Raw genomic sequence first — 11,865 nt, forward strand, 5'->3', positions numbered from 1 at the left:
GAGAGAAGACAACAGGTTTTTTTTTTTTTTTTTAATATTACCGAAGGCTTAGTTTTACCTACTGCACTATTGTATCTGGTAAAAATTATATCTCTTAAAGGAACAGCTGACCTCATAATATAATTATTTTATTATTTGCGCAACCTTGTTGTCTGTAAATCCATATGCTGTTCATTTTTGTTCATGGAACACAAAGGAGTTTTTTTTTTCTTCAACTTCATCCATTTTGTTTTTATTTATTTATTTTAATCTGGTTGTGTTTTTCCATCAGTTTTAGGGAAGCTAGCAGGCTAATTGGCTAATGGTATGTCAGCTAACTTGTTAGCTTCCAAGATAAATGAAAAAAAAAAAAAAAAACAGAACTATAAATTGTTAATTTGTCCATTAATAGCTTCCATTATATAAGATATGCCTAATATAATTTAAAGGACAGCATGAAAGATTGTCAGACCAAAAACAAACAAAAAGGTTTTCTTGTATTATAGCTTTGCATGAACAAAGTCATTTCATTAAATTTAAGATGCTATTTGCTCATTTTCCCCCTCCTCTGCAGCTTGGAAATCTCAATCGTGTTTAGATACACACCGAGTGTGCCAATGATTTTACATAATCAATTTGTGCAAAATCATTGACATGCCAGTTTTAAATGAGTGATAAATAATGATTTTTGAGAATTATAAAAATAACAGCATATATACAGTAGGTTTGAACCGACATGGGTGTAAATGACAGAAATTTCATTTTTAGGTAATCTATTCCTGCAAATAATACATTTTAAGAATTAAAATATGAAAAAAATATTGACATATGCTGACAATATTATTTTAATTTGTTTTTATTATGTAAATATGGTCCATACTCATACAGCAGCAGCAAAAACACACTGGGAAGAAAATACTTTGAAGATAGGGCATCCATACATGAAATTTTAACCAGTAATCACACACATTCACACTTAAACAAACTAAGGCCACTTCTCTGAATAGAAGACTGTACGTTTCACATGCGACAGCGGCACATCTTTTGTTGTCGAGAAGAAAATCACAAACATACACTCATCACATAGGCTGTATTCTCATGTATAGACTGACTCAACATTAAACATGTAAGTTAATCCTTTGGCCAATTCAGAGATACTGTACTGTGTATTTCCAATGAGACTGAATGATTGGAAATGCATTCTGTATGACCTCTCTCTCCTTTGCTGCACAGTATATTGGTAAACATTGCTCTCCTCCACTCTTTATCTTTTTGTATTTCTATTTTTTCTCTGTTCCCCCTTTACTGGGCTGCTGAGGCCTCGGTTTTCCCCCCAGTAGTCACCAGCTGTATGAGGCTGCCTGAGGCTGGTCGGCCTGACCCAGTGGCCCAGCTGTAGAAGGTTCTGGAGAGACAGAAAGAGAGAAGGGGATTGAGAGACAGGTGTAAAATGATGGTGGTGTATGTTGGATGGAGAGAGAGCTAGATAACGAGAACAGAGATGGGAGGAGGGAGACAGAGAGAGGAAAATAAGAGCCGAACGACAAGCCTTGTCTACTCTGGAACATTCGGGAGAAACTGTAGATGTTTTAGCCCATTGATGCAACTGAAGTGAGAATACACATTAATTACCTCTAATACAAAGACTATTTATACTCCTCTATCACTCATGTGCTTCTCTAATCCAGCCGGGTTTGCTGCGGCTCCTCTGGGATTATGGAGTTGCATCAAATCCTCATCCTAATCTGTGCTGACTGGCAGAAGAGATTTGGCCAGACTGGCCACATCTGAGCGAAGCACAGAGATGCACTAAAAATGTACAATTGCTCACAGTGCTAAACCTCAAAACAGGCAGAATCATTTTTTGAGAGGAATTTGTGTTAATATCAATTCCGCTGAATATAAATGCATGCACCTCTCTAAGAGGTCTGTTCTTGGGTTGATGCTTAACATTATTCACTTAAATTCGGATGTAATTCAATCATTCGTGTTTGCTTCTAAGAGGCTTTTACAATTGCCTGTGGCTTTTTTGGTTAATATTACTGAATCAAATCAAATGTAACATTTGAGGAAGGTTTTTAAGACCTGATTTAAAACATTTCTATTATCCAAAAGCGAGATTTTCTGTTGAACGCAAATCTGGGATAACGATAATTCGAACATGAGACCTATGTGAAATAATTCAAAACAATGGATTTTGGATTAATGTGTATTTCATAATATTCAGATCATCCCCGAATAGCATCCTGCAGACATCAGGGCTCTTTTGAAAGAACATTACTGCCCTCTTCAGGTGAGAAATGGCACCTTTCTGATTTATCCAATTGTTGAGGCTTCTGCTTTCCTTTTAATAGGTCAAATCTGCGGTTTGCATGAGTAATGTGTACTCACTCTGCGATGTATTCCAGTGGTGTCCAGCTCCCAAAATCTGCGTCAGGCATGAATTTCCTGTTCATTGGTGTATCCAAGGTAACCCTGGAGAATGATGTCATAATGTTGTTATGTCGGTGGAAGATGAGACTGTGGAACAGAGCCTGCGGCAATAGCTTAGACTAGCATGTCCTTTTGAAAAAACTCACACAACATATGCTCAGTTAATGCAAACAGACAGCAGTCAAATGTGTACCATGCAGGTCACTAACAGTACAAATGACTACAGATGCTCACACACCAAAAAAGGCAATTATTTTTATATATTACATATGTACAACACAGATTAATGAATACAAAAATACAGGCCTCAAAATTGACCCTATTTCCTTTCTTCATGCACATTTCTGGTGTTATTGAGTGTTATTGAGAACATTTTGATGCACATTATTTCAAAGAAAAAAAGTAATAAATTGCTCTGGATCTTAAATTTCAACCTTTTTTTCTGGTTAAATCTCCTGTTTCTTTGTGAAATGTGACGTTATGGAAGTGAAATGAGTTGCAAATGCCTTTTTGTGTTGACTTTCATGCACCAATAATGTTGGTTAATAATTACACTACTGTTCAAAAGTTTGGGGTAGCATTTTTTTTTTAAAAGAAATTAATACTATTATTGTGCAATGATTCATTAAATTGATCAGCAGTGACATTAAAGACATTTCTAATATTACAAAATATTTAGATTTCAAATAAACACTGTGTTTTGAAATTTCCTTAAAAAATGTATCACGCTTTCTTCAAAAATATTAAGTATTTTGAACTGTGAAAATAATACAAATGTTTCTTGAGCACCAAATCAGCATATTAGAATGATTCTGAAAGATCATGTGACACCGAAGAATGGAGTAATGATGCAGAAATTTCAGCTTTGACATCACAGGAATAAATTACTTTTTAAAATACATTAAAATAGAAAACATTATTTAAAAAAAAACAAGAAAAAAAAAATATCACAATAATATCTTTACTGTATTTTTGATTAAATAAATTAAGGTATAAGAGACTTTTTTCAAACATTAACAAAAAACAAACAAACAAAAAAAAAAAAATCGCACTGACCCCAAACTTTCAAACGCTAGTGTAACATCTTAGTTAAAAGTACTCAATATTTTCACTTTTTTTTTGGGAGGATGCATAACTAAAACAGACAAATCAGTGTATATAGACAGCTTTGATAGATTGACAGATGCTCTTACGGAAGAATGGCCACAGCCACAGCTCCAGATGGAAGACCACTGTTCTCGCCAGCCAGACTCTTGCAGAGCTGATGGACTGCAGCCTTGGCCATGCCGTACCCAACCATACCTGCATCCAGAGAGAAACATAAAGAAGTGAATGGAGCACAGAGAACCTCTTCACACGTTGAGTGCTGCAGCTCTCGCTCCATAAAGCAGACTATGGGACACAATGCATGTGCACACAGCACTTGAGAGCATGCCAACTACACAATTTGCCTAACAATGTCTCACAGGCAACAGCTGTTGCTTTGAGGTTTGGTCAATAATCATTTGGTTGGATGCCTCACGCAGAGAATAAAATGGATTTCACAATACAAAATAAGCTAATTGAATTTGATTCCTCCTACACAGTCAGACTATTTCTTTCTCACCAGTGAAGCTCTATTTGCAGAAATACCAGTGTATTTGAAGGGCTCACATCTTGAGAAATTACATTTGATTTTCCAATGTACTTTGACACTTAAACTCAAACTTTATACAGGGTGCCTACACAGAAGTCTTTGAGGAACAGCAAAACATTTTTACTATTACTTACTTATTTCCTCACTCTCTATACCAGTGACATTTTAAGTTTTGATATAAAATTATTTATTTTATTTTACTTATCATTACAATTATTTTCTTAGCAATCTAGAGGGTGGATGGGGAAAAGAAAATTGTAAAATGAAGAGAGAAACACTCTTTACAAACACATTTTTTTTCACAATTAAAAATATTTATGATTTTCTTTTTCTTTTTTTTTACAAAAAATGGTATCACATTATACGCAAACCACAAGGAAAAAATGAATGAAAAATGAAATAATGAATCCTTTTAAATACTAAAGAACAAATGTTAGTATAAATTCATAATGGGGTATTATCAGGAATACTCTGGATATTTTTAAAAAAAATATTTGCTTAAAGCGTGCTTGTCTTTCCAGCTCCCCCTCTCAAAATGTTTGTTGGCTTGGCATCTGGAATCAATAACCAGCATGTTTGATGTAATAAGGGAGTAAATGCTAGAAGCTTTTTCAAGAATTTTTGTTTTTTTCAGCCTCAAACCCGAAATGCTTGATAGCTGTTCCAGAAAAACCCTTTAAACCCAAAAGCCAATAAGAAGAGGGTGGAAGCTCCATATATATATATATATATATATATATATATATACACACATACATATATATATATATATATATATGGAGCTCCACCCTCTTTCTTATTGGCTTTTTGGGTTTAAAGGGTTTATATATATATAAACTCTTTAAAACATGAGAATTCTGTGTTTTGTGACTGTTTCAGCCATACTGCATGACCCCTCATAACCGAATGAACTTTGTGGGTCACAATTTTAATCACATGCTCCATCCCTCAGGATTTGGCTTAAACTCTCTTTGGTATGTCTGATTTCCAGACTGAACTCAGTCGACCCTAGCATACCCAGCATACCAGGACTTTGCAACTATCTCGGCTTAGCGCAGATTTAAGCTTTATATATATATATATATATATATATATATATATACAGTATACATACATACAGTATATATATATATATATAATATACATTTATATATAAGTCAAATGCATAATTAAATCGTAGAATATAACAAAAATAAATTAGCCTAAAAATCATTTAAAATGCATCATTACATATTCTGAGGGTTTGCGTGGGATTTATTAATTTATTATTATTTTTAATTTCCCATTTTAATTTAGATTAGGTTTTACTATTAGGATGTTGTTTCTTTTCATTCTTTATTGTATGAAATTGTAGTTTTTGCTTTGTAATTAAAGTTTTTTTTTTTTTTATAAATTCCAAAAGAAAATTTTTAAACACAAAGTGCAACATTACTTAGTTACTCAGTTAGCTACTTAACAATTACTACTTCTGACATGACTATCATAACAGCTGTCTTACTTCACCATCATCGGAGTACCAGTTTTCAGCTTGTGGTGTGACTAGCACATGATTCTGATCATGTACGGTTGTAAGAGCTGACAGCCCTATCAGAAATGTTCACCAGAGCTTGCTCCTGTCTCTTTGAACAAGATACATCAAACGCTCCAACTAGAGGTTCCCTTCATATCATATCAAAGCAGTGTTCCTTGCTGCAGGGCATTTCCTGTCTAAATCAGTTCTGTGTGGGTAAGGAATACAAACTCCTAAACACAGTCCACATGTGTTCCCGTTTCCAAAAACCTGCTGACTCATTCCCCCTCCCTGGCCTCTCAGCCAATGAGAGCAGTCTGCTGATGCTGGAGGTTTTGAATAGGCTGAAGGCGACCTCTGTTGTGTGCTTTATTGAGTTTTGCCACTAAAGACATAATGACGTGAGTTGAACATTTCACATCTGGGGCTATGAAAAGATTTGGGATGTGAGGCAATACATGAAACTAATCAAGTACAATGGAAGTGACAGCAAATTCAAAACTAAACTACACTTTCAATGGTAGTGAAAAAAGCTTTGTTGTTATAAATGAACACTATTACTGACTTTCCCCACCTAAGGGAAAAACTCATGAAGACTGAAGTGTTTTCCTACATAAACAATATTAGTTAGCCACTCTGGGGGTATAAATGCACCTTCACACAATAAACATCAAATTTCGAAGAGTCCTCAGGTAAACCTGTGCTGAAAATACTTTTACAACGTGTTTTCCAGTAGACAACACATCTCAGGAGTATTGGGATGGATGCTTCAACTGTACCTGGAGTGCCTTCTAGTGAGGCCTTTGCTCCAGAGAGGGTCAACAGACCTCCTGGCTTCAGATGGAGCGATGCAAGATGACTGGAAATGGTGGAGGTCCAGACGCTCTGTTTCCACATCATATCAGAGTTCTTATACAAGTCTAAAATGAGTAAGAGAGAGGAAAATTTCATATTACTCCAGCAAAACCGAAAATATTATGAACTGACTGAAATCTATTGTAAAAAATAACCTAGGAGAAAAAACACCTCCTAAATACTGTATGTAGTAGACATGAAGGTCTCACTAAATGGATCACAGAATTTGCAATCTCTTTCTTTGCAATCTAAAAATTTTATTTTACACATTTTTTTAAATTTTTTTAGATAATTTGATAATGCTTTCAGCTACCAATAATAAGAGTGTAGTACTCTCAGCTCTGTTTAGCAATTTAATTTAAAAATACTAAAAATAAATTTAAAATTACAAAAAGAAAGTCTGCAAATTCTGTCTGGGGTGACAAATAAGGTGCGCTGACCTTTTGAGTGACAGTTTCCTCCGGCCCATCCTCCTGCCACACAAACAATGGCGTTGACCTTGTGTTCCCCCAGCAATGTGGCTACATCTGACGTCACCTGCATCAAATCACTTTATTGATGAGATAAGGCTCTGTTTCAATAATAATTAGTTACAGTTTACTGAAAACAACAGTACAAACTTAATAATGCAAAAAGACATGACAAGGCCAATTTTGACCCTCAGTTTCATACTTGTAATTTTGAAAGGGATGAGCAGCATTTTATCTTTGGGTTTTGATAATGAGGTGATAGAATGTTACATCGAGTTGATTTGAAACTGACAACCAATCATAATTTGTCTCAGTAAATACCTCATGAAATATTTATGTGCTCAGTAACAAAAACATTCATGCCATGACCAAGGAATACAAAAGCAGAACATCGACAGCAAGTGTGTTAACTGGAGTGATGAGAAAGGTTTATTTATAATGACCCAGGGTTAACAATTTCAAGTGCGGAAGTATAATAGTGTTACAAGAGCACGAAACGAGAAACACAATGCTGTGGCTTAAGGAGGACAGCTCCAATAGGTGCCATATTACTGAGACTTAATAGTCTAACAGCATCTGAAGTCAATGGCAGACACAATAATGTCAATAATGAGAAAAGATTGCTTGTCCAGAACACTGGGGATGTCACGGCAAGACAGGAAATTACTTTGGCATTGTAAATGGAAAGTAAATGGCAGCATGACAGGCAATTTAATAAGCTGTGTGCTGACAGGCACGCGGCGATGTGACGTAAGGACGTTGGCTCCACCCACCTGAGCGGCTTGATCGCTGAACGACTCGCAGAGCTTCACCAGGACGTTTGCGTTCGCTTCTTCGTTCTCTACGATGTCAATACTGGCAACCCACTGTAACATTAAAGAAACCCGTTTTAGCTATGCTACAAGTTATAAATACATGCTGTTGAAATAAACATGCAAGTATAATAATGCAAAAGCAAAGTCCAGGCGCATCAACAGGTGTCAGTTTCCGCACACGCACCAACTCGCAGTGACTCGGCTCCTATAAAATCATAATAAAGATGCGTTTCTACTCACAAAGCCTTTTGACTTAAAATAATGCACACACGCCGAGCCGAGAGCTCCTTTTCCTCCGTAAACAAGGACACGGTTCACAGCTGCCATGGCTTTTCTCCGCTGTGAGACGCTTCAGCAAAGATGATGAGTGTCCTCTCAGCGCGCAGGGTGAGAGGGAGAGAGAGAGAGAGAGAGAGTGAGAGAGAGAGAGAGAGAGAGAGGGGTGGGATACACAGCAGTTAATGATTGGTTCAATCCGGTATTCCGCCCTAAACTCTACAGAAACGTAAAGTAAAGTTAAAATATAGCTTTTGCTGATTAACATCACCTTGCATTACAAACCCAGCAGCCTACATATTTGTCACACTTTTTAATGTTTTTCAGGATAGGTTTTATTGAATTATTGAACAATTGATTGATTTATTTTCTAGATGCATACCTTTTTTTTTTTTGTCTTTTGAACACTTCACCATTATTACCCAAAGAACAAATGAACTTTCCTCCTCCGGACACCTGAAAAATAGCCTACAAAATATTAACAACAACATTAACAATAACAACAACAGCAACAAAAAATCTCTGTATGACAATCAGTCCCGGTGTTCTGTCGATTTGTGCTACCCTGTCAGATTTTGCCATTAAAACAGTAGGTAGTACAATTCGACAACAAAAAATGCTACCTGTCAAATCATCATATAAAATCTTAATGTAAATTTTTAACTTTTAATAGGCTACAAACTGTTTTTTTTTTTAAATCATTTTTGAACTAATAACTCTAGACACATAATTCACAACTGATGATGAAAATGCACAATTTTCAAAACACTTAACACTTTTTCCAAATGCTTGGATACAATACACATGAGCCAAAGATCTTGTGTTCATTGAACTAAAATCACCGGTTCAAAATGCACAACTTAACATCAAAGTATACTTAGGTTTACACAACTCTGGTACAAGAGACATAATGAAATTGCTATTTTTTATTATTTTTTTTTGCTAATAATTGCTAATACCTTTGATTAATATTAAGATTAGCATTAAGAAATCAAGTTGGTACCCTTGACACAATGAAATCACTTTAACAGTACACAATACATTTGTGTAATGGCAATCAGTAATGACAAATAATATCTTGAATCAACATGATTATTTTAAGCAGTCTTAACGTGAATGAAATATTTTGGTTTGGCAAGCAATAAGTCATTGAGAAAAAGAGGACAATTATGTCAGTTGAACACATTCTGATCATGTACAACCGATGTACACAATAATATTAAGTAAATTCAAAGGACTTTTTTTTCAGTGTATTACTATTTCAAAATTCAACTCACACATTACATCTGAATTGAGTGTCTATTCATTTCATTACAACGATCTAACTAACAATGCTAAGTAACTGTTGCATTACTCTTGAAGCATAGTTTTTATGTAAAATAATGAAATGTTTAGATTATGAAAGTGAAGCAACTGAGGACTGAGTATGCTCAGGTATGATGCTTGTTGTTGGGAGAAAAAAAAAAAAAAATCACCAAAAGTCTATATCATTGTTATCAGTATTTATTTTTCCTACAGTAAATGTCTTTTTGATAGAGGTGGAAGCTGATCATATTTTTGCATGAGGCAGGCTTTACCCTGGCCATGACATGGAGGAGAGGTTGAGAGCCCAGCGGTTGAGAGGAGCCCAGAGCGATGTTCTCTGGGAGGCCTGACCACCCCCCACTGAATGTGATTTTGTCTATTACAATGATGTATGAATGTGTAGAACCATAATGAAAGCTGTATCATGTGTTTTGAACAACTATATTTAATAATTGTACTAACAACTAATCTTGTGTGTGGGTGATCTAAAGTAATGTTCCTATGACATTTCAGAATAAATTAGCATTTTGAACCAATGCTTCTGCACCTGCATGGCTTCTTTAAAGATATGAACGCAATATGCAAAGTTTTGACCATTGGACAGCCTGTGTTACAAATAATGACTGTTTTGAGTTTTGTGTTTTGAAAAATGACATGAAGGTTCTGTTATTAGTGCAAAAAAAAATGAATCACTACAATATCTACAAAACAAAACCAACATTATTGCCCTTTAAGCATGTAGATAATAAAGTACAAAGTTCTCCCATCTCCTTTGCCAAGTCATGGTGATGTAACTTCAGCAAGCCTTTCTGTAGGCTACAATTGGGGAGAAGAGAAAAAAAGTTTATAGGGAAAAACTAATTTTTTTTTTTTTAACCCAGTTACACTGGAAAGTTACAGGCTATTGTAAGTTACCCTGCTGCTTCACAAGTCATTTCACACTTTTCTTTTTATTTAACATTCAGTTTGTTCCGGTTACTTTTATAATAAATAAAAGAGTAAAATGGATGGGGGTGTCAAAGTACCTGAAGAACAAAGAATAATACATAGCAACCATAAGCTAAAGATGGTGATGAAGAAAAATGTGTTCGTAATGTTAGCAAGTCAGTGGTAGTGAGGAATGTAATTGTGCAAGCTTACTTGATCAATTTGATCAGTAGTTATTTTCTAATCTAATTCACAGTCACACAAATGCAGTAATGTAAAGCTTCATGCACTTTGATTACTTGCATTTAATACAAAGCTGATGCTTTTTTCCTTGTTAAAGCTGAATATATCTATTTTTACCACAAGAGAGCAGCATACTCCTGTGAAGAACCAGAGATGGTGTGCAAGCACTTCCCATGTGCTCCCGAGCAGGGGCATCGCAAGTGGATGAAAGGTGGGACTGAGAATGGGTATCCACAGAGAATGGATATGCACAGACGATTTCTATTGATTTGTTGCATGTAGTGCAGTTTTATCTAATATGCATACTAAAAGCACTATACATTACGCATTGCAGCCTTAAGTTATGTGTCAAAATTCACGTCTAATTGTATATGCATTTAAAGAGAGATGTTATCTATGCATCTTCAAGAGAGAACATCAGCAGCATATTGCCACGGATGGCTTTTGGGTTTCATATTCAAACGCTGGGGTCTCAACAGGCGGCAGAGCAGAGTTATTAACCCCAAAGGGAAACCTCTCTGTCTGAACCTATGCTCTCTCTACATTCAATATTCACCAAAGAGTTTCTTCAGGCTCTGCAGGTCCCCTGAGTGAGTGATGAATACATTAGGAGAATACATCATGTTTTTGAGAACGACAACAACAACAACAGTAGTGCTGGAAACACTGAATATCACTGCAACAGCTATAATGTTTTATGCTTTGCAAAAAATGTACACTTATTGTTGTGCAGTTTTTAATGATATCTGGAATACATGAAATGTAAATGAGATAAAGAAGAGTCACTGTATAATTAAATTGTCAGGATATAATTAAGAGCAATTAGAAACATACAGGATATCCACTTAAGCCTGCTATGAAGTCAAAAATGGCTGAAAACAACTAGAAATAAGTTTCAAAATTAAATTATTATTATTGCATGTGGCCGCAATAGTGATTTCTATTGCAGCAGAAGATCATCTAAGACCATGGTCAGAATTTTTATGAGTGAAATGTTATAAAGAAAAGCCATGGGATTGGATTTGCTTGTCTTTGTCATATCTGTGGCCGTCTTCATTTGTCTTATTGCATTAACGGGCTCATTGCTTGCCGTCATGGCTGATAATAAGATGTCACGGCTGACAGTCATGCCACTGTGGGCCTCATGATTATGAAATTTGATGAATTCAATCTAGACAGGACGCCCACAGAAAATCTACATTTTCTAATCAAAGGCTGTGCAGATTTTGACAAATATTCTACCCATCAAATCTTATATGTAATGTTTTGTTTATATAACAATATATACAGTGCATTCAGATAATATTCAGACCCTTTATCTTTTCAATGTTTCTGTTATGCAGCCATATGCTAATTTTTTTTTTTCTCATATCAATCTAAAATTTGCAAAAATACTTAATAATAAATACTTTCTAA

The 11,865-nt window shown here is 35.3% G+C and overlaps 1 protein-coding gene across 1 annotated transcript; it reads right to left on the reverse strand.

Moving 5' to 3' along the window:
• Positions 1-813: 813 nt before the first annotated feature.
• qdpra (quinoid dihydropteridine reductase a) lies at positions 814-8,094 on the reverse strand. Its single transcript, XM_058797065.1, has 7 exons — positions 7,939-8,094; positions 7,657-7,749; positions 6,854-6,950; positions 6,338-6,478; positions 3,606-3,714; positions 2,371-2,454; positions 814-1,384 (listed from the first exon to the last, which is right to left on the reverse strand). The coding sequence occupies exons 1-7, from the start codon at positions 8,023-8,025 to the stop codon at positions 1,282-1,284; spliced, it is 714 nt and encodes a 237-aa protein (XP_058653048.1). The 5' UTR covers positions 8,026-8,094; the 3' UTR covers positions 814-1,281.
• Positions 8,095-11,865: the final 3,771 nt, after the last annotated feature.

Source organism: Onychostoma macrolepis, chromosome 14 (genome assembly GCF_012432095.1).
Source record: "Onychostoma macrolepis isolate SWU-2019 chromosome 14, ASM1243209v1, whole genome shotgun sequence".
Lineage (NCBI taxonomy): Eukaryota > Metazoa > Chordata > Actinopteri > Cypriniformes > Cyprinidae > Onychostoma > Onychostoma macrolepis.

Coding starts and splice junctions, on each gene's coding strand:
- qdpra (XM_058797065.1), bottom strand. CDS start 8,025: ATGGCAGCTGTGAACCGTGTCCTTGTTTACGGAGGAAAAGGAGCTCTC. Junction 6,951..7,656: donor TCAGCGATCAAGCCGCTCAG/GTGGGTGGAGCC, acceptor GATTTGATGCAG/GTGACGTCAGATGTAGCCAC. Junction 6,479..6,853: donor AGGAAACTGTCACTCAAAAG/GTCAGCGCACCT, acceptor TACTCATTTTAG/ACTTGTATAAGAACTCTGAT.